The sequence below is a fragment of the Zootoca vivipara genome, chromosome 3, assembly GCF_963506605.1.
Source record: "Zootoca vivipara chromosome 3, rZooViv1.1, whole genome shotgun sequence".
In the NCBI taxonomy this organism is placed as follows: domain Eukaryota; kingdom Metazoa; phylum Chordata; class Lepidosauria; order Squamata; family Lacertidae; genus Zootoca; species Zootoca vivipara.
This window is the reverse complement of record NC_083278.1, coordinates 397,596-423,343: the sequence shown is the minus strand read 5'-3', so window position 1 is coordinate 423,343 and position 25,748 is coordinate 397,596. Positions and strand designations below refer to the sequence as shown.

The 25,748-nt window shown below is 46.6% G+C and overlaps 1 protein-coding gene across 5 annotated transcripts; it reads left to right on the top strand.

Annotated features, from left to right (window-relative positions):
- The first annotated feature begins 214 nt into the window (after positions 1–214).
- On the top strand, positions 215–25,295 carry PAQR8 (progestin and adipoQ receptor family member 8). 5 transcript variants are annotated; one of them, XM_060272299.1, is made up of 4 exons: positions 219–282; positions 4,803–4,936; positions 7,672–7,789; positions 19,638–25,295. In XM_060272299.1, the coding sequence occupies exon 4, from the start codon at positions 19,670–19,672 to the stop codon at positions 20,726–20,728; it is 1,059 nt and encodes a 352-aa protein (XP_060128282.1). In that variant the 5' UTR covers positions 219–282; positions 4,803–4,936; positions 7,672–7,789; positions 19,638–19,669; the 3' UTR covers positions 20,729–25,295. The 5 variants fall into 5 exon arrangements, 4 of the variants coding, with proteins under 4 accessions (XP_060128282.1, XP_060128283.1, XP_034966299.1 ...); XR_009557266.1 differs by lacking the exons at positions 4,803–4,936; positions 7,672–7,789; positions 19,638–25,295 and adding an exon at positions 767–2,158 and having other exon boundaries at positions 215–282; XM_060272300.1 differs by lacking the exons at positions 4,803–4,936; positions 7,672–7,789 and having other exon boundaries at positions 225–282.
- Positions 25,296–25,748: the final 453 nt, after the last annotated feature.

The window sequence follows — 25,748 nt, the reverse complement described above, 5'->3', positions numbered from 1 at the left end:
GGGAAGCTCTGCTCCTCCCTGTGACCTTTAGCTGTACACTGATATCGCTGGCAAATTCAGATGACTGGGCTTGTTGCCTTTTGTTTGTCTGCATGAGTCAACGAATTCTTTCTTTAAATTATCCTCACTGTTAATAGTAACCAAGGAACAGTAAAGCCAACACAACTTCTGGCTGAAAGGCAGCATGGTCCCTACGAAGGCAAAGAATAAACCACCGCCTCTCACTCAGGACAACACCCTCTGTGAGTCAGTCCTGCAAAGTAAAGACAGGGAGAAGTTACGGTAGTTTTTTAAGGCCCATCGTAAAAGCCAAAGGCTATCAAAACCCACAGGGTTGCAACTGTCTTTCTCTCTCTCTCTTCTCTTTCTTGTAAATCGACAATGTTAAAAACATAACTATCACTCTCTGTAATCTATGTTTTATTTCCTTCCGACCTCACTGTTTACAATTCTTTCTTCTGCCAACCGTGCTTGTATTTCTTAGGGTTTTGCTGGCCTTTAGTCACATTTGATTGTATTTGCTACTTTGCCCTGGCGTGTTGGCTGATATTTTATTTTGTATTTTTACTGTCATTTCTTTTGTGACCAAAGCCTTCTAATATTTAAAGGAAATGTGGTGTATAAATATTTTAGATAAATAAATAAATGTGCCTGCAGCGGAGAGGATAGCATTTTATGCATCCAATATTGTCCACAAAATCTTACACCACAATAAATTTGATAGGCTGTAAGTTGCCACAAAACTCTCTTTTCCTTTTGCCAACAGAACTATTCATTATCATGATGAATTCTGCCACGGATTGCTGCCTGCTTAAAAAGTATCACGACCTTCCGCTGTCAGACAGAAGGAAAATGATTTTTCTGTCTGGTCTCATGGGAGCATCAGCTAGATTCTAGTATATGTCACTTCATTTCACATTACCGGTAGATTAGCTATCATGGAGATAGGAACAGCTTGTGCCTGCTTTATGCCTGCTTTTTTTGCAAGAAAAATACCATTGGCAATATAAAATACTGTACAATAAATACGTATATATAACAAATGCACACAAACACATTCTGGTCTGCTATGCTGGCATTGCTTTCAAAATAGATATGCTGTTAAACACTGGATTTCTGCAGGATAAATTTAATTTAATTACAGAGATCTGCTGAATAATTGCTTCTAATATGGATCCTCAAATATGATATCCATGTCTTAGGTTTGCTGAGCAAGAGAAAAAGATTTTGGGGTGAGCAAGTCAGTACAGTAAAACATTTTAAGTTCACATTATCCAACACAGTACACTTCTGGAACAACTAATCAATATTTTTTCCTGTGCCCAAACTGAAAACAAAAACAAAAACCTCCAATAGAAGCTGATTTTTCAGTGATAAGTAAAACCAAATTGATTCTACAAAAGATGTAGTAAAAACAATGCTCCGCAGAATGTTGTTTTATAATTTAAGTAATACAGTACATTTCTTCTATTTCTTTGGTTGATGGGGACAATGAGATCCAGAACTCAGGTGACAAATCATTAGAATCGCAAATGTATGTGCATATTTTCTAAAATGTTTTTGTATTTTCAAACACTTTTCAAGGTCAGTGGGGGAAAGGGGAACTTAATGAGCTTGCTTTTCTGCAAGAGCAGTTTGTAGCAAAACAAGTCTGTTATCCACTGGTTCAAACTGGGCCTGATATTTGACAACCTCTGTTCTGACTTAAATAAAAAAGTTCATCATAAATACTCAATTATAGCCACATGAATGCACAGCAATTTCTTTAAAAGGTGGTTTTGCTTATTGTTTATAGTGTTGCTATCCTTTCAGAAGTCTGGATGTTTTGAAATGCAAAGGACGCCTTTTTTCATAGCAGAAGATCAAATAATGCTAAGAAGGCAGTGCTATAATCCATCTATTCCACTTGTCTTTTCTCATTTGGGAAGTCCTTCTCAAGCAGGATCCCCTGGATTTTAAGATGTCCTTTCTTAAAACTGCATCAGGGCCTTTCTCCTCTCACCTGGAAATTGTATAAAGAGGAAGGTACATTTTCTTCCTTCTGCTGGTCATTACAAATTGCACCCTCTTTGTATAATGAAACAATGTAAACTCCACTTAGTCCAAAAAATGCCAAAAAATTAAAAACAACACTCAAGTGTTTTGCTTGTTGCTCAAAAGACTAGATGTCACTCTTTGTGGAATAGCAGCCATTTTGCATTTCTTTCTTCCAGGGCTTGCTGGAAAATTGCAGCTGTAACACATTTCTCGAGACCCTTTGCCACTGACGGAGGAAGCCGCTGTGTCACCCGGAGCGGCAAATTGCTGTGCACCCGAGGGCAGGGTGTCGCTCATAGCGCGTATGCGCAGCAACGCAACGTACGATGCATGTGTCACTATGTAGCGACGCTGCACACGTGCGCTACGTAGAGGGTTACCACCCCCCCGCGACTCCCAAGACGAGCCCCACCGCCCGGTAAAGCTTGGGTGGTGGGCGGCTGAGCCAGCAATGCTTTTCACTGGCTGCTGGGGCTCGGCTTGGGAGACGCGGGGGGGGTGCTGTGTCACCCCCCTCCAGGGTGGCACCCGGGGCAGCCTGCCCCCAATGCCCACCTTGCTACACCCCTGAGGGGAGGCGGGTCTCTAGCATAGTTGCCAAGTCTCCCGTATTCCCCGGGAAACCCCCGTTTTTCCAGCTGTTCCCAGCTGAAAAAATGGATTTTTTTGTTTTTCCCGGGTTTATTCTGGCGCGGCAGCCATTTTGGAACTGGGCGGAGCATGCTCAGAAGCGACTTTTGATGCTGCTCTGCCCAGTTCCAAAATGGCTGCAGCGTGACTTCTGGTGCGGCGGCCATTTTTGAACTGGGCAGAGCATCAAAAGTCGCTTCTGAGCATGCTCCGCCCAGTTCCAAAATGGCAGCAGCGCTACTTCCAGTCTCCTACTTCCGGTCCGGTCCCTTATTTTTCCGGCAGGAACTTGGCAGGTATGGTCTCCAGGGAATGAAACGGGATAAAACGGGGCTCCAAGCACAGCACAGCTGACTGCCCCCCTGTGGACGTCGGTGGGGAAAAAAAGCCACAGAGTAAAAATGACTCAGTTGCTCCACTAGGAGGCAGCAGCAGCAGCAGTGGCTGCTGGTTCACCCCCCCCCCCATTTGCCCCTTGCTCACCCTCAGCCGCTGTCCCACCAGCAGGGAAGACAGTCGTAGGGGCAGCAGGGAGGGAGGGAGAGTTGCAGGGAGGACTGGCAGCCAACACCTTCCCCCGGGGCTGGGCGACGGGTGGGTTAAGGAGCTTTCCTCAAGAATTTCTATAACTGGACAGATGGACGGAAAATATTTTTATTAGTATTTATAGTTGCTTGCAGACCCTGCCCTCTTTTGCAGGACAGTTCACAGCTAGGCCAGAAGCAGTATCAGACATTATTGATCCCCGGAGCTGACATAGATTGCAAACCATTAGGTCAACATGGAGGCAAGGAAGCTGCTTCTTCAAAGAGTGGTTTAATAGTTTATCCCTCTTCCCAGGAAACTGGGAACTGTAGCTCTGCGAGGGGAATAGCGGTCTCCCAGCAACTCTCAGCACCCTCGACAAACCGCGGTTCCCAGGATTATTTGGGACTGTTTAAACAGCCATGTGGTATGGGACTGCTTTAAAGGCCTCGTGCAGATGGGGCCTCAGTCAGAAAATGTCAACAAGAACTCATGTTTATATGCCCCCGAACCACAAAATGAAGCTTTGGTCCAGCTCATATTATGTACCTCCATGACCAGATATCTGACTGTTCCCTTCTAGACCCACGATACCTTTGGGCAATGAAAAAGGTCATGTTTGTGCAAAGCTCATAAACGTTTAGTGACCCAAGATGGCAGTTATAAATGATCAGTTTAGCCATTGGTGGAATTTCCTCAGTTCAGCCTTCTATGCAAGAAGTGAAGTAAAGGGAGCTAAAAGGGTGGTTATTTCCCACCACCTCCTCCAGCCAAAATTGCTTTTTTTTCCTATGGGTAAACAACAAGGCTCTCAGATCAGCTTAGAAATATCAGTGAAAAGACAGCTCCTGTCCTCGAGCTTGGTATCGAAAATGCAGGTTACAAAGGGGAAAGGGACTTGGGAGGAAGAGGGAGTGGAGAAAACCTTAAAAAAAAATCCCCTGCTTTCATCAGTTATAGAGCTTGGTGGGGAACAGAGTCTGTTCAGCTTTAGCTCAAACTATTATATTTCCCTTTAAAAGAATAGTGGTCAAACCACAAATGCAAGAGGTTGCCCTTCGTAACTCGTCTCTTTTGGCAACAGGTTGTTTGCTACAACTGTCACATAACAAGAAACAAACGAGAAACAAGAAACCCAACACAAATACCTAGGTTACAAACACTTCAGGTTACAGACTCCGCTAACCCAGAAGTAGTACCTCAGGTTAAGAACTTTAATGGGAGGCCCTATTAGCTAAAGTGGCACCTCAAGTTAAGAACGGTTTCAGGTTAAGAACAGACCTCCGGAAGGAATTAAGTTCGTAACCAGAGGTACCACTGTAACTTGTAAGATGTAAGCAAGTCAGTAAAAACCTAGTTCCAGTTTTGCTTCTAACAGTTTCCTAGTTAGTTCCCATATCAAGGCAGAAGTACTTTGAAATAAAAAGCAAAACAAAACTACAAGGCAAGCGGTCTGCCATAGTAGCTGATTTCCTGGATTAGCAGCGGGTTGGACTGGATGACCTTTGAGGTTCCTCCTGACTCCATGATGCTGTTATGCCAGGGCAAAATGACACATGGCAATAATTCTGTCATTTTAAATTGCACGAATCTTGTACAATTGTGAACAGAAGCTGTGATGGGGCAGCTGATCAGCAATGGAACTGCGCTGATCTATGGAGATGGCTTTTGAAAAACTTTCCCACTCTGCTGTGTCCCCAAAGAAAACCACCCCTCCCTCCTCAAGCTGATATGTGCCATAATGGTATGTGCTTCCTTTGCTATTTTTACTTAAATTTTCAGTAAATAATTTCAGTCCCCTTCTGATGTGGTGGCACTGCTAAAGTAAGAACACACCCATGTTTAATGCACGCAGAAGCCTCTACATCACATCCAGAACGTCCTGCGCAGCTAAGTGAGTGGTGACAGAGGGCTGTGCCACAGCATTGTCCTGAATAAGGCAAGGACACCTTTTCCCCTTTCCTGAGCTGCACGGTCCATTCTAAGGCCTGGTTGCTGACCTCCACCTGAGCCCCAGATTGGGTGCCAATGTAGCCCTAGATGCTGTTGTGCCAGGGACTGCCTCCTGTCCTGGCCAACGACAACAACAAAATAATAATAGAGCCTGTGGTTGATACTGGGCAAGAGGGAAAGTCACCATCACTATGATGTTTGTGTTTTCTTACCCAAAATGCCTTTCACCACCTCCTTTCAACATGCCCTTTCCCCCTTTGCCTATCATCTCTCCTTCCGCCGCCTCCTTTCAATCTCACCTCCTTTCACAACCTGTCTGCCTGTGGCCTCCTTCTCGCTGCTTCTGCCTATTTCCCCATCCCCTTTACTTTCTCAAACATTTATACACCTTCTCCTGCTTTCATCTGCTTCCTTTCACCTGCTGCTCCTGCCTTCCTGTCTCCCTCTCACTTTCCATTTTACCTGGCTCACTTTCTTCCACCTGATGTCATCTTCTCTGCCACTTTAACTTGCCTTTCTTTGACTCTGACTCCTCAGGCCAACTTGCCTGAAATCAAAATAAACAGGGTTTCTGGTAAAGGTCCGTCATTCTCAAAAACTCAGATAGACAGCAGCTGTACAGTACTTGGTTGGATGGTGACATCTGTGGAAAATCTTCAGATTCTTTGAGACTGAAGTAACATACAACTGTAGTTCCAAAACAAAATGGGTTTTTTGGGTTTCTTTTTTTATTTGCAGAGTCCTGCCATTCTTTTTAATAAGGCAAATCAGCACTGAAATATCCAGGATGCAGTCCTGTGCATACTTGACTTCTGACTGACATAGTATTTGCCTGTTACTTTAATTAATGTTAAACTAAGGTTTTCTTTCTCTCTGGGGAGCTGAGACTTTTCTCTCTTTCTTGCAGGTTTCAAGGTTTTGTCTTGCTTTTTGCTTTCTCTATGGGGGCCTTTCTTTTCCTCTCTCACAACCACTGCTTATCTGCCATCTCCTTGTGTCCACTTGCCTGCCCAACCCTCCTACTCTTAGAACAAGGGTTCCCAACAAAATTTTCTCGAGGACCCCTCATTGAGCCGCTATTGTGACAAGGACCCCCATTAATTCCTAATCCTAAAATTAAAAAGTGAGAGCCAAATTAAGAGTCTTTTTATATTTTATATTTATACGTTTTTTACAGTTACAACAGAGTACTCCATCAGTATACAGTTAGTTTTAATTTTCAGTTCTTAATGAGATGAACCACTTTTTAACCAATGGTCCATTTTTAACTACGCGAACTGTAGCTTCCGCGAAAAACAACGCTTTGTTTACAAACACTACTGTTTTGCAAAGAGGCAGTGCGCACCAGGGAGGAGGGAGGGGAATGGAGAAGACAGGGTACCTGCGCAGTAGCGCACAAATGAAGCCGACGCGCGCAAAGCATTTTGGGGAGGTGAGCGTTAGTAGAATGCGCGCGCTGCCTCTTTGCAAAACAGTAGTGTTTGTAAAGCGCCACCTAACGGCATACAGCAGAACTACTGCCTCTATTTAATTCTAGTTTTGCGCTAGACTCTGCTCATGCAGGAAGCGGCCAAAACAAAAAATCTGTTATCATACGAAATATATTTAATATATTTTTTATTCTAATAGCATCTTGCGGACCCCTCTGGCATAGCTCACGGACCCCTGGGGGTCCGCGGACCACCTGTTGGTAACCACTGTCTTAGAATATCACTCCTTACTATTGAGTGGACTCTCACACTGTGGGGCTTGCCCTCCAGAACGGGAGGTGTCTGGACATACCCCTTCCAGAGTGAGCGCCCCACTGCCGCCACCAGTCCAAGCCCCTCTTTTCTACAGAGAGCAGAGGTGCCCCATGGCTTCTAGGCCTCCCGCCACAACCCTCTGCCTTTTGTGGGCAGCCTCTTCCACAGCCAGGCAGCATATTCCCGAATCCCAACCAGGGTGGGACTGATGCTGTATCAAGGCTGGGTTGGGTCAGGCCGAAGTGGGGAGGTGGAAAGAAAAGGGGAAAAAAGGACCAGGCTCAGCTGAAGGGTTTGCATGCAGTGACAGATTTTCTGGAACCCACTGAAGACCTAGGGAGGTGTTTCAGAAGGAAAAACTGAAAGTTTGCTGCTTAATGGAGTTTGCTGGGTTAGTCCACTAAAGTCTATCACCTCTAATCTGAGCGTATTCAGTGATGTCCTATAGAAAGGATCATGGCAGCTTCCAGCAAAACTGCATGATTTTGTAACCTGAGAATGAGTCAAGCATGTGTTCAAGTTCTGGCCTTTTAAAAGGTGTGCACTTTTGAATTGCACACTTAACACTATAATGTAGTGTTTGAAAGTATGTGTATCATACTCAACAGAGAGCTGAGATTGTTTGAGTCTCTCTGCTGCCTATACATTGTGAGACAAACTTGGGTATGTACTGCTGTGTAATGAGCGATAGCACCATTTGGACTTGTGTTTGAGTAGTCATACACTTGAAAGTCATGCATTTGTGGCCAGTTTATAGTTGCTTCTCTATTTGAATTTTCAGAATACACAGAATGGGGGAACTACCCCTTCAGAGCTTCAAAGGATTTCAGAGACACAGCTGTTTTTCACAGCTGCTGTGCTATGGAAAAACAAATTGACCTAAAGGACATGAAGATCTGGTAATATAAAAGAAACTACAGTATCTTTGAAAAGATCAAGGGTTTGGAGAGAGATGTTTTTCTTTCATTGCTGCTAGTCTTTAAAGCTGATGATTGCTGATCAGCCCGTAAATATTATAAATTAGATTAGGGAAGATCTGCAGAGGTAAGATAGGGGCTGTTTAAGCTGACTGTGGGGAAAAAAACAAGTGGAGCACGTTGTATAGCATGCGTCAGGAAAGATGAGTGTGCATAAGTCCAAGTGACTCTCATGCATGTGATTGTTTGAGACGTGATCCTATTGTAACAAGGTGAACATTTTGCAGAATGCAAGTTTGTGACTATGCCAAAAACTGGGATTCAGCTTGTAGCTGTCAGTTTCTGTGCAAATGCTTGTGGGCACACACATATCTTGTGATTGTCCAGGATGCTGACATTGTCCCCGTAGTGACCCAGATTCTGATCTGGAAAACAGAGCAGGTTCTTTTCCAAGCATCCTCACGACCACAGTGAGAGTTTCACCATAGCTTTATTTTGATGAGTGGGAGGGTGTGTGTGGTTTTTTTAAAAATAAAATAAAAATATTTCTCTTTGCCCTGGTTTAAATTTGGGGCGAGGGTTGTTTGTTTCCTTGTAAGTTGCTTTGAGTTGCCCTGGGCAAGATAACATTCAGCTTTACGCGCTTGGCAGAAAAATTATGAAAAAATAAAAAGGAGGCGGACATCCAGGGAAAAGACACTGGCAATCACATCTGCCATTGCACCTGATAAGTTTTGACTATGTGTGATTTCGGCTTCAGGTGCGATTATGGGAACTCACCTCTTTGAGGTCTGTGCCCTGGGCGGTTGCCTAGTTACTCTACTGTGATAGCACTGGCCCTGCAAACTCTATAATAAAAAAAAAACGCTACAACGGAGGGTTTATTTGCAGGGTGATGAAGGTGGCAGGTGAAGAGGAAATGCAGGAAGAGGAAGAAGAGGGTGGTGGAGAGAGAGGAGGCAGTTCCCACTGCTGGGCATGTTGTTGTGTGTGCAGGGCGGGTGCTTTCATTAGACCAACCAGGCAGCCGTCTCAGATGCAGACCTTGGAGGAGCACAGCTTTATACAGATTAGTTTTTGTGATACAGCATCTTACAAATTTCTGATAATATTTTAGGCCTTTGGCTAAGTAAGCAATCTATGGCAGGGGTTCTCAAATGGCGTGGCAGGAGAGGGTGGCAAGATTTAAGAGCAATCATAAAATATCTAAACATTCAGCATAAAAATTCTGAGTGTGGCCCAGATAAAAATGTTTGGGAACCACTGATCCTTTTAAACTGGGGTGGGGGGTGTGATGTCTAGTTTTTGGGTTGTTGTTCCTTACTACTGTATTTTTGTGTTTTTAAATTGAAAACTACCCCATGAACCTCAGATGAAGGACGATATAGATATGTAATATATAATAATAACAACCAGTAAGGGCAACTTGAATTAAATACAGTACAGTGGAACCTCGGTTTATGAACACCTCGGTTTATGAATTTTCGGTTTATGAACGCCGCGGACCCATCTGGAACGGATTAATTCATTTTCCATTACTTTCAATGGGAAAGTTCGCTTCAGTTTATGAACGCTTCAGTTTATGAACAGACTTCCGGAACCAATTACACCCATGCTTCAGTTTATGAACATTTCAGTTTAAGTACTCCGCGGACCCGTCTGGAACGGATTAATCCACTTTCCATTACTTTCAATGGGAAAGTTTGCTTCAGTTTATGAACGCTTCAGTTTAAGTACTCCGCGGACCCGTCTGGAACGGATTAATCCACTTTCCATTACTTTCAATGGGAAAGTTTGCTTCAGTTTATGAACGCTTCAGTTTAAGTACTCCGTGGACCATCTGGAACAGATTAATCCATTTCCATTACTTTCAATGGGAAAGTTCGCTTCAGTTTATGAACAGACTTCCAGAACCAATTGTGTTCATAAACCGAGGTACCACTGTACAGTATTCGGGTGGGTGGGAGGTAAGCCCCGCCCACCCAATCGATCACATGATGCGGTGCACAATTATTATTTGAATGGCAACGCCCATCAACTTTGGAGGGTCCCGCCCCCTCAAATATTTTTTATTGGGGGCGGACTGAAGGGATCTCGGCCCCTAGGAGTTGACCCCTATGATAACAAAAACAACTTTGCTTTCATAGCCTGAAGAATTTCATCATTCTCACGAGACATCTGTTTCTGAGAATTTAAGTCAGCCAAAAAACAACTCCCCCCTTGTAGTTGTGGGCCGCCAGCAAGCTGTTGTCCGCGTCGCCTGGCGCGCAATACCGGTTTCCCCCGGCGGCCGGGCGCGCAGCTTCGTGGGCCGCCCCCCCCCCCCACCGCCGCCCCCACCGGCCTCGGCGGGACGAGAAGCCCCTTTCCGGAGGAGGAGCCCCGCCCCTGGAGCCCGCGGGCCCGCCCGGGGAAGAGGAGGAGGAGGAAGGGGCGCGGCACCCGCTTGCCCGCCGGCCGAGAGGGAGGCGCCGGCAGCTCGCCGGGCAGCTTCTGGGCACGGCGGCGCCCGGGTGCCCCGAGACGCCGGGATGGAGGCTCCGCCGCGCACCCCCGGCAGCTGAGCGGGCGCTGCGCATCGCTCACCTGCTGCTCCCGCCGCGCGCCCAGGTGAGCTGGTTCGCGAGCCGCGCGCTGCCCAGGCAGCCGGAGTCGGGGGGGGCTGTCCAGAATGCCCTCCAAGCATGTGCAGAGTGCCGTTTGTCCTCCCGCTCCCGCCTCGCCTCTGAAGTCAAGCGCAGCCCAACGCTCGGCCGCAGTCGAGGCGAGGGCTCCCCCCACCCACCTTTTTAAAAAGTCCCCCAGGTCCGTTTGCATCCCGGCCTGAGGCCAGGTGAGGCGAGGGCTCCGGCGGCAGGCAGGACCCCCCCCCTCCCCGCCTGATGATGCCCGTCTCTCTTCCCTGGCGGCCACTTGGCGCTTCTTCCCGCAGGTGCCCAGATTCCGCCCGGACGCGGAGGACTTTGCGCAGAGCCCCGCAAGGGTGCATGGCGAGGTCTGCAACGCCGGTGCGAGGAATCCTCAGCGAAGGGCGCTTGCTGCGTTTTCTTCGGTCCTCTCTGCCCGAGTCCGGGCTTTTGTTCGCGCAACTGCCGTGTTCTTGTTTGCGTTGTCTCTCTCTTTCAACTGCGTTGCGCGATGCTTGAAGATGGGTTTTTGCCTCGGTTTTTCCTTAGCGGCGAATCTGGCGCTCATCATCCTCCACAGTCAAGCAGGAAGGCGAGATGGGCTGCTCTTTCTTGCTCAGAGATAGACTCCACTGGCAGGGGGACCCTGGAAACCCTTTCTTACCCAGGTGGCCCGTCCTCATCTACCCCCTGATATTAAATACAGGAGATCCCACTCGAGATTACTTAAAGAGGATCACATTAACTTGTTGGCCGGTCTGTTGGTGCTCACCCTGGGGGGGGGGGGTTGAGAGAATAGACTCTCCATAACTTTCAACACAGCCCCATTGAATTGTCACCTGCTCTGTTTATTTTGAATATGGAATATTGTTGTTTCTTTAATAATTGCCAAGAGTGCAATTTGTGTCTTTGTGCGTGCGTGCTTTGATGTGGGAGATGAAGGGAGGTTCCCTTGCTCAGTTTTCTTACTGGATTATCTAATTGCCCATCAAATGCTACACAAGTTTGATGTGAATCTTGAGGAGGCCTGGGGTGCCTAGATTCTTATTTGCACGCAAGAATCAAGTGCTGGTTGAAAAAGGAACAGGTATGTTTCCCACTTCAAAACTCCCAGCCAAAGGTGCTGGATGAGCTGTGTTGGCAGCCTAACTTGTCTCTGGGCGCAGAAACCCCCGGATGGCCTCTGTTACTGCTTGCACAGAGGAAGTCCGGGCTCCAACCTTCAAAGGTTTATAATGTCATTGGTTAGGTGTGGCAAGTCTTCAAAAGGAGCGCTTTGGAGGGAACTGGAGAAAAGCACTGTGGTTATAAAAGCATCACATTTGTACAAATTGGAGAATTAACAGTGGTAGAATTCACACAAAAGCCCTTACACTTTACAGCAGGCATCCCCAGACTTCGGCCCTCCAGATGTTTTGGACTACAATTCCCATCATCCCTGACCACTGGTCCTGTTAGCTAGGGATCATGGGAGTTGTAGGCCAAAACATCTGGAGGGCCGCAGTTTGGGGATGCCTGCTTTACAGTATTAAGTTAAACAGGATTAGTGTCACCTTCCTACTAGTAAGGGTAAAAGGATGGAATGTTAACTTCTTCACTTCTCCATAAACAGTATAAAAGCCACATATTTGGCTGAAAAACCATGCAAAGGAATCTCCTCCTCTTCCTCATGCACTTTTGTTTTTAAGTTATTTTTGGTACTTAGAATAGTAGTTTTGTTTGTCTTGAGTCAATTTTGCAAGTGGGTAGGAATGTTTATAATGACCTTTGTTGATAGACTTTTTTCTACGCTGTTACAGCCTTTAAGCAAAGATTTCCTTTGTTTATTTGCGGATTTAAAGTCCCCCCCCCCAGTAAATATAAATACACTGGATAACTTTTTTACTGTTGTTGTTTTCTGAATGCATAAAGCTTTTATATATTCTTTGTTGTGGATTGGTCATCTTATGGAGCTCCTTTTTCTCACACGCTTTCTAACTCAAGTCTTCTGCTAAGCCCTAACCACAATTTCAGGCATAATGCAAAAATTAGGAATGAGCTAACTAATCAATTATTTCTCCAGCTACAGTCACTGGCAAGTTCATTTAGCCTCATTTCTCCATTAACATGATTTTTTAAATAAAAAAACTGCATTAAAATGTGAATCTAAATATGTATTTCTGGAAATACCCACCACTAGATATATTTTCTGTCACAATACTAATCTTCAAATACATGTTGATATATTTTTGAGCAGAGAACTGTGTCACCATAATTGGAGAACTGCAAGCTGCATTCTGATCCACACATTATTCCAGGAGGTGTAAGTCAGGTCAGCTGATACTGGAATTAAAGTACTATTGTATTGGTTACTAGTTGGCCCGGCCACGCGTTGCTGTGGGTCATCCCTGTGATCCCCCCCCACCCTGTCCCGATCCATGACGTATCTCGTCCCTCCTCCCTCCAACCCCCTGGCTCATCCCTGTGTTTCGGTAGGATACCCTTCCCTCTGTTTCCTCCGGGGAGTGTTGTCCCTTCCCCCCTGTATCTCCATACATTGGCCACTGCGCACGCATCGTGAACATTTTTATATATTTAGATTATTTTTTAAAAAAAATAAGAACATGAGAAGCAGAAGTTGTTTTTGTTTAATTTTATTTTTGGGGTTCTCATTTATTTTGGTGGGTATTGTATGATTTGGGTGTCATTGTGTGTTTTGTGTTTTTTTTGTTTGTTTTTTTTTTCTAATTTTGGAGTAGGTGACCCAGAGAACTACTTCAATAATCCCGACCAGGGAGGGGGGGGGAATCAAATAGCGAAGACCCACAGCCCCGTAGCAACAGAAGGCAAGTTCCGAAGCGCCCAAGCTGTTCGGTTCCATAAAAAACCCAGGAAGTGGCAAGGGGAAGGTAGGAGATTGTAAATCAAGGGGGAGGGATTGGCCACTGCAAATATCCGAGGACTTAAACTGGGGAGAGAAAGTACATTGTTGTTGTTTTTTTAAAAAAGACGCAGAGGCTTGCAATCAGTCATAGTATAAAGCCTAGGTTAAAAGGGGCATGACTGCCCTTACTTAGAATGGCCACCGGAGCCTCCCATGTGACACAATGCCCGATAAATTTTAAAGTAAAAACCCCTTGCTGTGCCCCCAAGTGCATTGCTGTGGGTTATCCCTGCCTGGGCCTAGTGGGGGCCTGGCAGCCTGGCAGGGGTCTAGGGGTCTGGTAATGGCCGCCTTGGTGGTTTCAGTTGCTTGGTTGATGATGTCATTATTTGGTGCCGCCCTTCAGAGCTTTTGCTGGTGACAGTGTGCAATCTGCCTTTCTATTGGATGCTGCTGGAGTGATGTCTGGTGATGTCTGATTTGTGCGCCACTTTTTTGCGTTTCATCACTAAGGTATGAAAGCTGTGCTTTTTTGGATTTTTTTTTTTATGCCAGATCCCTCACTGATGGGCAAGGTACGCTTTGTCCTAATTTGATGCAATTTGGTTCAGCGGTTACGGAGAAAGGCTGTGACCTCTGTGCGCACAATGCCTACATTTATATATATATATATATATATATATATATATATATATATATATAGATATAGATATAGATATAGATATAGATATAGATATATAGATATATAGATATATATATAGATATAGATTTCCCTGAGGAATTGTGCATCGCTCAGTTCTCCACTGGAGCTTGCGGAAGGTCATAGAATTGAACTTAGGCTGTGCCAGGTTCTAACAGTGTGCGCTCATATACAGCATTTCTGTGAATTCAAGCTTGATTGGCTTTCTGTGTGCCATGCAATCACAGTTATCATTGGAGTGGATTCTGCTGCAGGCAGCTTTGCATGAGTATGCATGCATTCAAGACTATATTTTGAAAAAAACAATGAATGAATTCCTATGCCCCACAAATAACCCAGAGATGCATTTTAAATAAAAGCACACATTCTACTCATGTAGAAACAGGCTGATTCCCGGACCATCCGCAGGCCAGATTGAGAAGACGATTGGGCTGCATCCGGCCCCCGGGCCTTAGGTTGCCTACCCCTGGTTCAAGTGCATCAAACAAATGAATCGTGCCAAGTTGGAAGGGGTGCTGCCAAAGCCTTATGAGGAACAGTTGAGGGAGTCAAGTATGTTTAGCCTGCAGAATAAGAGACTCAGAGGAGATATGAGAGCCATCTTCAGATATCTCAGGGGCTGTCACATGGAGCAAACTTGTTTTTTCCTTCTCTGAAGGGTAGGACCTGAACCAGTGGCTTCAAATTACAAGAAAAGGGATTCTGACTAAACATTAGGAAGAACTTTCTGACAGTAAGAGCTGTTCGGCAGTGGAGCAGACTCCCTCAGGAGGTTGTGGACTCTCCTTCCTTGGAGGTTTTTAAGCAGAGGTTGGATGGCCACCTGTCATGGATGCTTTAGTTGAGATTCTTGCATTGTAGGGGGTTGGACTAGATGACCCTCAGCGCCCATTCCAACTCGACAATTGTGATTTTATGTTGTGAACCACCATGAGACCTAGGGGTATAGGGGTATACCACCATAATCCTAAACTTTAGTGTGCTTTATTGCTCTCCATCTACTTGCATATTAAAGTTATACCAGCAAGAATTAGTCTTCATGTAGAAAACTATGATTTAAATCAAGCCTTACTGACTAGTGATTTAAATCAAATCCACCCTGGTTTAAACCGACTTAAACAAGTTTTAAAAGCTCTTGCAGCTGTGAAGATGAGCTTGAAAGTGTGTGGGCAATGCCTGGTGGCATTTCAGAAGCTGTGTGGAAGGACCCGGGGGGGGGGGGGGGTGATTAGAAAAAAACCACTGGGTGCTTCCCAGCACTATCCGGAGTATTCTGACTATAGCAATACCCATTTCATCCTCACGTTCTTTAATACGTGCACCAGCTATTTGTGTCTCCCCCAATCTCTTTAATTTGCATCGTCTAAGTTACTCAGAAGGGACACAGGTGGCGCTGTGGGTTAAACCGCTGAGCCTAGGGCTTGCTGATCAGAAGGTCGGCAGTTTGAATCCCTGTGACAGGGTGAGCTCCCGTTGCTCGGTCCCAGCTCCTGCCAACCTACCGTGTTTCCCCCTTTTTAAGACGTAGTCATAATATAAGCCATGGCAGGATTTGAAAGCTTTTGTAAAATTTAAGCCATACCCTGAAAATAAGCCATGCCGCCGCCTGCCAGCGCTGGGCATGGGAGAGAGCAGGAGACTGATCAGCCACTGCGGCATCGCGCTGCCAGAGACTCGCAGCCACTGAGGAGCTCGCGGCACTGGGGCTTGAGGGCGGCTCTCGCCTTGCCGCCCTTTCTCCCGCTCCCGGGGGAGACGCGGCTTCCATCCCCCGTTGCCAAGGAAATGGCCCAGGGGAGAGACGCCAGAGCGGAGGTGCCGCCCGGCTGTTGCCACCGCCGAAAACGGCAATGCTTAGGGCCGCCTCCTCCTCGCGCGAGATGAAGTAAGGCCCCTCGAGCGGTCCAGGGCTCGCTTCCGAATGCGCAGGGATAGGGCTGCGCCATTAAACTGCTTGCAAACTCCTTGGAAAAAAGAAACGTGTCCTGCAGAGCCCAGATCAAGGAGGTGGCCTGCGGGGTTGTCGCCGCTCAGCACCGCGCAGAGCGCCGGATTAAGGAGCCGGTCTGCAGAGTCGGCGCCCAGCAGCGCGGCGCTGGATTGGGGAGGCGGTGCTTCGTGCGGAGCTGCTGGGCACCGACCCTGCAGACCGGCTCCTCGATCCGGTGCTCTGGGCGGTGCTTCTGGGCGCCGACCCGGCAGGCCACCGGATCGAGGAGCCGGTCTGCAGGGTCGGCGCCCAGCAGCTCCGCACGAAGCACCGCCTCCCCAATCCAGTGCCGCGCTGCTGGGCACCGACTCTGCAGACCAGCTCCTTAATCCGGCGCTCTGCGCGGTGCTGAGCGGCGACAACCCCGCAGGCCACCTCCTTGATCTGGGCTCTGCAGGACACGTTTCTTTTTTCCAAGGAGTTTGCAAGCAGTTTAATGGCGCAGCCCTATCCCTGCGCATTCGGAAGCGAGCCCTGGACCGCTCGAGGGGCCTTACTTCATCTCGCGCGAGGAGGAGGCGGCCCTAAGCATTGCCGTTTTCGGCGGTGGCAACAGCCGGGCGGCCCCTCCGCTCTGGCGTCTCTCCCCTGGGCCATTTCCTTGGCAACGGGGGATGGAAGCCGTGTCTCCCCCTGGAGCGGGAGAAAGGGCGGCAAGGCGAGAGCCGCCCTCAAGCCCCAGTGCCGCGAGCTCCTCAGTGGCTGCGAGTCTCTGGCAGCGCGATGCCGCAGTGGCTGATCAGTCTCCTGCTCTCTCCGATGCCCAGTGCCAGCGCAGCTGGGCGCCAACCCGGCAGGCCGCCTCCAGCAGCAGCAACGTGGCAGAAGGAGAAGGAGGCTTGCTGCACGTCCTGAGCCCTGAGTCCGTGGGACCCAGCAGCAGCAACGTGTACAGTATTTTTTTTTTTTAAAAAAAGACACCCCCCGAAAATAAGCCATAGGCTTGTTTTCTTGGGTAAAATAAATATAAGACGGTGTCTTAAAATGTGGGAAACACGGTAGCAGTTCGAAAGCACATCAAAATGCAAGTAGATAAAAAGGAACCGCTACAGCGGGAAGGTAAACGGCGTTTCCATGTGCTGCTCTGGTTTGCCAGAAGCGGCTTTGTCATGCTGGCCACGTGACCTGGAAGCTATACGCCGGCTCCCTCGGCCAATAATGCGATATGAGCGCACAACCCCAGAGTCGGTCACAACTGGACCTAATGATCAGGGGTCCCTTTACTTTTACCTTTAAGTTACTCAGACAAGTTGCACACAAATGCTGTTATTTGGGAATAGCCAAAATAATTCAGCCCTCCGAAGGATAGAGGGTAAGCTGAGGCTGAAATAGATGCCCTGCGAAATGAATATAGCTCTTCAGCAAACGGCTGCGCCCACACAGAAATGAGAGAATAGAAGCTTTGTGGAAGTGAAACAGTGAGTGCTGCTGACCTTGGGCTTTTCAGTCTGTAATGTGAATTGCTTGCTGCTTTGTTCATCATCGCCACATGACTGTTGAAAACTGGCAAGTTGTTCTTGTTTGCTAATGTCCTGGAATTTTCCCAAATGAAGGATTCAATGATCGCTGTTGATTTTTTAAGCCTGTTTTCCAACTCTTAAGTGTTTTCTTGATGTTCAGATATTTTCTGAGAAATCTTGACTCTTAGTTTAACTCTTCTAACACCATTGTTTTCATCAAGGCACCACAGATGCACTGTACTTGTTTTGTTCTACATATCCAAGCAGCGTGAGATGGTTATCTGTGGTCATGGGAAACTTGTAGAACAGATTTTCTTAGTGTACTGTAATTGTGATAAAGAAAAAGTGTCCTTTGCACCTGCTAATAATGAACTGGGAGAGGGGGGACTTACGTGGTTCCTAATAACACATTTAGCATCAGTTTGGACCTTAGTACTGAATGGAAACTGTGTGGAAGACGCTGGCATTACAAAGCAAGAAAACAAGTGGATAGAACAAAAAACCAAAGAAAAGCCCTCACGGGGTTAGCCGTCATCATCCAGACCTTTTGATTTTGTGTTGGGAGGGGTGGTGGGGGTGAAGTTGAGTATGGCTGCTCTTTCTATTTCAGGGGAAGATGCGTTCTATTTCAGGGAAACAGTGAGTTCTGAATTAATTTCATCTTCAAAAATAGTTGTTTTGAAAAGGAGCTCTGGTTGAGGTGGATGTGAAAATTAGGTGCTGGAACTTAGTTGTCAACCGTGGAGGAGTGGGAATTTGATAACATCTGTGAAGTGGGTAGAGAAAATCATTTGATTTTCACAGGAGGGAAGAGTTAGCAAATTATTACATAGTCAGAGGGCCTTTTTCTCTCCTCCTCCTCCTTTTAAAAAAACATAATTTGCTGCTTGAAGCAGCTAGGAACCGTGAGTGCTGCTACACACTTTCAAAACAGAACAAGAAATCGCCATGTGCATTGTATTGAGGGGTGGGTGGGTGGGTGGGGAGATGGCTGCCTTGGCTATTGTAATTGTAAGCTAACTATCAACTCTCTTGGAAGTCCATCTCCCTCGCTGGCTCATCCATCTCATGCTCATGCTCTTCCCGGAGGGTTTCTGCACAGGCAATAACATTTGGAATTTAGCTGGACTGAGACTTATGACCTGGCCTTCGTGAAATGCCAGCATGAAGCAGCTGGAGGTGTAATACAATAGCAAGGAACAAGAGGCTGGCCAGCTAAGAATGCCAGACAATGCTGAGAGGATCTTGCCTTCAAAACTGAGGAGCACAATGATCTTTAATAGTTGCTTCTCTCTCCACTGGGGTGTATGGGGAGGGGTTAGGGAAGGGGTCGTACCTCTGGTGGGGGGACATGTCCTGCTCCTTCTGGGGTGGCTTGCCCTCCTTTGGTCCCCACCCTGTGCTCAGCTCTCACCTCAGGCTCCCAGAAGCTGTCAGCATGCGGCAGCAGCCACACCTCCAAAAATGGCTTTGACTGGCCTGCTAAACCAGGTGAGGGAGCTGATGGGTCTCAAACCCTCCGGGGGCTTCGGCTGATTGAGTGGACAAGGCCAGGAGTGGGTCCAATGGTCAAGAAGGCGGTTTCTGCACATGCTGTGGAGGGAAATGGGGGCAGATGGGCCTCCTCGATGAGCTACCTTCCCAGGTTGCTGAGCCCCCACCTGCCCCTTTTCTTTTACAGCATGTGCAGAAGCCTCCTTTCTGATAGGTATCACGGTAAGAATGCATCCGTTTTAAGTCCGTTAGTTCCTTAGTTTCCAAGATCCGTGAATGGGAGCGGGAGTCAACGAGTGCATCCCATCAATGCCATCAGTGGAAGTCTTGTGGAAGGGCTTCTGAGGGAGGGCTTTCTGCCCCCCAAAATTGCCTCAGGGAAGTTGAGGGAACTGCCAGAACTGTATATGGAGGATCATTCCCTCTGAGAAGCTGAAACGCTCGCCCAGATGGGACCATGGCCTTAGCGTAACGTTGAATTCCTCCTAGGATGTGTGGTTGTTTTCTTAAAACAAGTTTAATGGCAGCTTTGCACAGGGAGGGAAGGAGACCACACACACAAGACTTGCTCCTGCCTTCTCTCCATACTTATTAGATGTTGTGCAACACACAGTGACATGCACAGAGACTACGAAATATCTGCCTCTGCTTATTTTCAGTTTCTGCTCTTGCTAATGGCTTCTCTTTCCGCTTCAGGGATCCACAGGACCTCGCCACCCTTTGGCACCATGACAGCCATCCTGGAACGGATCAGCACCTTGTCTGTCAGTGGACAGCAACTCCGCCGGCTCCCCAAGCTCTTAGAAGAAGGCTTCCCCAAGATGCCTGGCACCGTCAAAGAATCTGACGTCCCACAGCTCTTCCGGGAGCCGTACATCCAAGCTGGGTATCGCCCCACGGGGCAGCAATGGCGCTACTACTTTTTCAGCCTCTTCCAGAAGCACAACGAGGTGGTGAATGTCTGGACCCACCTGCTGGCAGCGTTGGCGGTGCTGCTGAGGTTTCATATTTTTGCGGAAGCAGAGGAGTTGACTTTGGACGTCCAGTCTCTGCCCCTCTTCCTCTTCGTCCTCTCCTCTGTCACGTATCTCACCTGCAGCCTCTTGGCTCACCTCTTGCAGTCCAAGTCTGAGATGTTTCACTACACCTTCTACTTTGTGGACTACGTTGGGGTCAGCGTGTACCAGTACGGAAGCGCCCTGGCCCATTTCTATTATAGCTCTGATCAGGCCTGGTACGACAAGTTCTGGCTCTTCTTCTTGCCGGCGGCCGCCTTCTGCGGGTGGCTCTCCTGCGCCGGCTGCTGCTACGCCAAGTACCGCTACCGGCGCCCTTACCCCGTCATGAGGAAAGTGTGCCAGGTGATCCCAGCAGGGCTGGCCTTCATCTTGGACATCAGCCCCGTGGCACACCGTGTGGTCATGTGCCACCTTGAAGGTTGCGAGGAGACGGCTGCCTGGTACCATACCTTCCAGATACTTTTCTTCCTCGTCAGTGCTTATTTCTTCTCCTGCCCAGTTCCCGAGAAATACTTCCCGGGTTCCTGTGACATCGTTGGCCATGCCCACCAGATCTTCCACGCCTTCCTGGCCATCTGCACACTCTCCCAGCAGGAAGCCATCTTCCTGGATTACAAGAACAGGCAAGACATCTTCCGCAGGCGGCACAGCTCCCTCTCCGTCATTCTGTCCTGCGGCTCCTTCTTTGGCTTAGTGGCTTGCAGCGCTGTCACTGCACACCTCCTGCAGCGCAGGATCAGGGTGGAGCTGGCCATAAAGGAATCCTGATCGTCATGGGGACAGGGCTCAGGCCCAGCCTGCTTGAAGGAACCAAGCAAAGATGAGCTGCATATAAATACTGTATATAAGTAAATTAACAAAGGGAGTTGCCGCTATAAATTATAAACCAGGAATTGCTTGCAGTCTGGAGCTACCATAAAAAAGCCGCCTTATGTCCTAAACATTTTTTAAAAAAACTGCAGTGTAACAATTGCTGGCTAAAGAAGCTTTTTAGGCAGATGTTTCTGAGTTGTCCTACTCTGAGTTACCTGCTGAAATTTGTATGTATGTCAAAAGAGAAGTGGGAACGGATAAATAATCTAAAAGAGAAGTACCACGGAATTGCTCATTTACAAAGGCACAATTCTAACTGAAATACTAAATCTGTGTCTGTCACAATGGATGTCAGGGTTCACGTACCTGAAAACCAAAAGTAGGTGTTTGTGTGGGGGGGGAGGGCATCCCTGCATGTAGCAAAGTAGCATGTCAGGGAAAAGACCAGACCAGACCTCATCCATCTGCCATGCTACTGCAGGAGTTTTGTTTTTGTTATGGGAGGCATTTAATAGTTTGAATTGCTACCTGCAACTGGAGACAGCGCATCATAAATACAGGTTTATGAACTCAGGAGAACTGGGTTGTAGATCCAGGTATATGGTGAAGATTGACAGGGTTCAGGGACATAACCCAATTTGGTCTGTTCCATTTTAGTTACCTGTGGTCTTGAGGCTTGAACTTCCTCCTGAGTTGTAAATTTCAGGAATAAATATTTTACATGCCAGTAATAGTACAGATAGTACAAACAGGAGTAATGTTTGGTCTCAGTGATCTGTTTACCACTCTGATTTAGGTATTTGTGAATTCACAGCTCTTTTGTGGGAGAGAGTGAGCCACCTTTTCTTCTAGTAAGATGCCCTGTGCTAGTACGTCCAAATTCTGTTTTTCTTCTGTGGGTTCCTGCTTGTTTAATCATAGCAAACAATTTCCCCATAGCAACAAAAGAGAAACCTTCCCCTAGGTGTGTATCCTCCCCCCTCGCCCCCCCCCCCCCGTATCCTGAGTTGGTGAAGGGGAAGCAAGGTACATGCACTTTTATCTTGCTCATATAATCTGTTGTCTCTCACATTTTTTCTTCCCTTGTTGAGATGTTTCAGATAGTGCAGGCAGCTTCCCTCTGCAGCTCGCTTGAAGGATCTTGGGATGTGGAAAATAGGAGAGGGGAGCATTTCAGCAGAACAGATACCAGAGAAAGGGAGGGGTGGGAGTCCATTTTGATGGGGGTTCAGCTGGCTGTGAAGACTGGTTTTGACAGGGGCTCTATGACCATAAAATTGCCGCCTTCTCCATCACCCTCCTGGATCCTTTTATGCTCTGATTGTGAAGGTCTGTAGCTGCCGTCTCTCTAGAAAATGACCTCCTTGTATCTCCCAAAGGGTGTTATTTTTGTGTAGCCTAGTTCCTCCTTAGCCCATTTCTGTGGCCTCCACTGCACACTCCTGCTCAAATCATCTGTCTGGGTAATGTGAGACTTTTCTGCTCCCTTCTTTACCTTTACACATAGCCAGAGAGGGGCTGGCGATGTCTTCACCGGATATACGCTGCCTGTTTGGCTTCCCCACACCTGCAGCTTCTCCCCACAACTCCAAAGCAGCCGCCTTTGTTTGTGCAGTGGCTGTCTCAAATGAACACACCTCCGCTTAACCACAAAATTAATGTGACTTGCGTTTTGAAATCAGATGGAAATTGGTTTGTGGAAAACTACAAGATAGATATGGATTGTAGCTAATGTCATGTACACACAGCTTCAAACACCAGCCATGGGAACAAACTGGAACCAGAGTAAATGCCATGTGTACACAGGCAGCCTAAGATATAGGAGCTTCGAACCCCCCCCCCCCCACCTCCCCATTCATTTTCAGCTGTTCCTGCTATCCTTCTACTTTGCATGGGATGAGCTCGGGGACCTGTGTGTCTTTTGAGAATGAGATACAGTCCTACCTTGGAAGTCGAACGGAATCTGTTCCGGAAGTCCGCCCGACTTCCAAAACGTTCAAAAACCAAAGCGTGGCTTCTGATTGGCTGCAGGAAGCTCCTGCAGCCTATCGGAAGCCACAGAAGCCTCGTCGGACGTTGGGGTTCCAAAAGAATGGTCGCAAACCGGAAAAAATCACTTCCGGGTTTGCGGCATTTGGGAGCCAAAACGTCCGAGTTTCCAAGGTGTTCGGGATCCAAGGTACGAATGTAATGGTATTGTACCCCAGTCTTGCCCACCTTGAAAGGACACACAGATTTACCCTAGTCATTGAAGGAAGGCTAGTTATGCTGGATTTACAGATGCACCAGAATGAAGTCCTGAAATGATAAGAGTAGACCGCATCACTTTACGCATTACGCATATATATATATGTTTTATACACACACATGTACTACCTAGAATGATTTAGCCACCTTGCAGTGCTAGTTTAATATTTTGCACTGGTGTTTATTTTTAAATGTAATTTCTGTCTGCAGAGTAGTGCGTGCCGTACATTCTTCTACCTAATTCTTCTGCGTAAACCTACGCATAAGACACTTCTTGGACCAGATTAAGAATGCACTGCAGGTGTCAACATCTTAGATCAGGCATCCCCAAACTGCGGCCCTCCAGATGTTTTGGCCTACAACTCCCATGATCCCTAGCTAAGAGGACCAGTGGTCAGGGAAGATGGGAATTGTAGTCCAAAACATCTGGAGGGCCAAAGTTTGGGGATGCCTGTCTTAGATGAAGCAAGGCTGGCGTGACTGATGGGTTTTGGTTTCACTGATAGTTTAGGGACCATGGTCTTCCACCTTCTCCTTAGTTCCTCCCCTCCCCTCCCCTCCCCTCCCTGGCTCCAGCTCCTTTGGAAGATGGCTTTACCCATAATGGCCTGGCTTCTCCTTTTGGAAAACAGCAGCTAATTATATTCCAGCTTCTCTTGGACAAACAGGAACATGCAGAAATCCAGCACTAATCTCCTTCATGAAAATTTAAAACGACGATAGAGAAAGAAACACTCAGGGATTGGTAATGAGATATGGAGCCATTCTTTCGTTAGAGCAATTTGAAAGCATGCTGAGCTTGACAGTGAACAAATATAACGGGAACACAGCAAGATGAGACTGTGTTCAAAGCTTGGTTTCCATGGGACCAGGTTTCTTTGTTGGTAGGGAATCAGCATGAAATATTAATTTCTCCTTTGGCTTGAAGGGTAGATTTTTGCATAAAATTGACTCCTGTACTGCTTGCTCTGCAGCAGTCAGTGAGGCGTATCCTTCAAACTCGGGTCACTGAATGTAGCTCCACTTTCTACCTTTGAAGCAGACGGTCTTGCTTTGTGTGTGACTCAGAATCACACCTGTAAAGTCAGACCCCCAGTTTCCAGCAAAATGTAATTTTCAACTGAGACAACTGATAGGCTCCGCTCATAGGCACCATGTTATCTTCTAGCATGTCGCTGTATTTAAACGGTGTTTGGGGGCATGTAATGCAAAACTCAGTAATAACAGAAAATAAGCTACTCAAGCTACTTTTGAGCCTGAACAGTGTATATCTGAAAGCCATTCTGTCTGTTGTGCCAGAATATGGCAGAACTGGGATAGATTCTGGATGGTAACAATTCAGATTGTACCAGGGCCCATAGGTGTGTCGTTTTCAAATGCTCCCCCTTTGTAAAATCTAAACATCTCCCTTTGTGCTGCAAACTAATACAGAATAAAGGAATGGGGTGTACTAAACCTTTGTCTCTGATGTGATGGTTTACTACATGTGATCTTTTTACACCATTGAGCTTTCAAAAGGAGGATGACTTCACCCCACTTTTGCAGGCCAAAGTAGCACAGTTCTGTTAACCACTTTATTCTCTGTGTAGATCATCTTCATGAATTTGATGAAAGTGAGTTTAGCTTAAGTAGATTTTTTTAAAAGGCACGTAGTCTAACGCTTCTGGTTCAAGTGCACCTCTTGCTTGTTCGTCACCAAAAGTTGTTAATACAGTATAAGATATTCAAATATGTGCTAAAATTATTTGAAGAATCTTTATCAGCTTGAAGTTTAATGCAGCCAATTTCACTTTTAAATTACCACAAATTGAAAACTAACCACCCGTAAAAAGGAACGCATGAAATGTCATGTTGGACATCTTTAAAAAATAAGAAGAGAATTGATATGTTCATCATTCTGAACTGGTGGACTGTATGAAAATTCTTCGTGATTTTAGACCACCACCTAGTGGTATAATAAACCAAGATTTTCTGATAGCTTTAAAACTTTGGACTTGAGATGTGTTTAACTTACGCTTGAGGCTTGTCCACGCTTTTGCTTGTTCCATGCCTAAACAGCATGGGTCCAAGCAGTTTCCCTTCTGGCCCGCTGCTTTCCTTTCTTTAGCTCTAAATCAGAACCAGTGACCATCTTCAGAAAACCCGATTGTTGTTTGCTCCAATTGCGTGTAAAGAGCAGTTTTCCTCAGAGGCAAGCAGCAGGACAAAAGGAACTCTGAATAAGCCCTTGCAGAGGTACTTTATTTTAATTCAGTAGGAGGTCCCTTTATATATATATATATATAAATTGACCAAAGTTACTTTTCTACTATTATAAGTACAGTATAAAATACTAGTGCTGTCCATGTCCCGCTCTCTGGGACTTCACAAGACACATTCATAGCTCCTCAAGTTGTCAGTGGTTGAATGTATATTAATTAGAGGAGCACATGCTAGGTGCTTCAGGTGTGTTTTGTGTACTTATGCCTTTCAAGGGATGGTTTTTAATGATAATTTTAAGAAATAAATTAAAAAATGGGGGTGGTGGTTGTATTTTATTTTTTAAACCAAGGGTTGTTAGTTTTGATACTGCACAAATTACTTATCTCCTGAAGTCTGTATTGTTTATACTGCATTAACAAATGTTGAATGGAATCAAAAATAAAAGTTGAGAAATTTAAAATAAATATTCAGCCAGCTGTATATTTTGTCACTGAATCTGAAAGAAAAGAGAAGTCTTTTAGTGGAA

Bases quoted from the DNA above. Each gene is read 5' to 3' on its own strand.
- PAQR8 (XM_060272299.1), top strand. From the start codon at position 19,670: ATGACAGCCATCCTGGAACGGATCAGCACCTTGTCTGTCAGTGGACAG.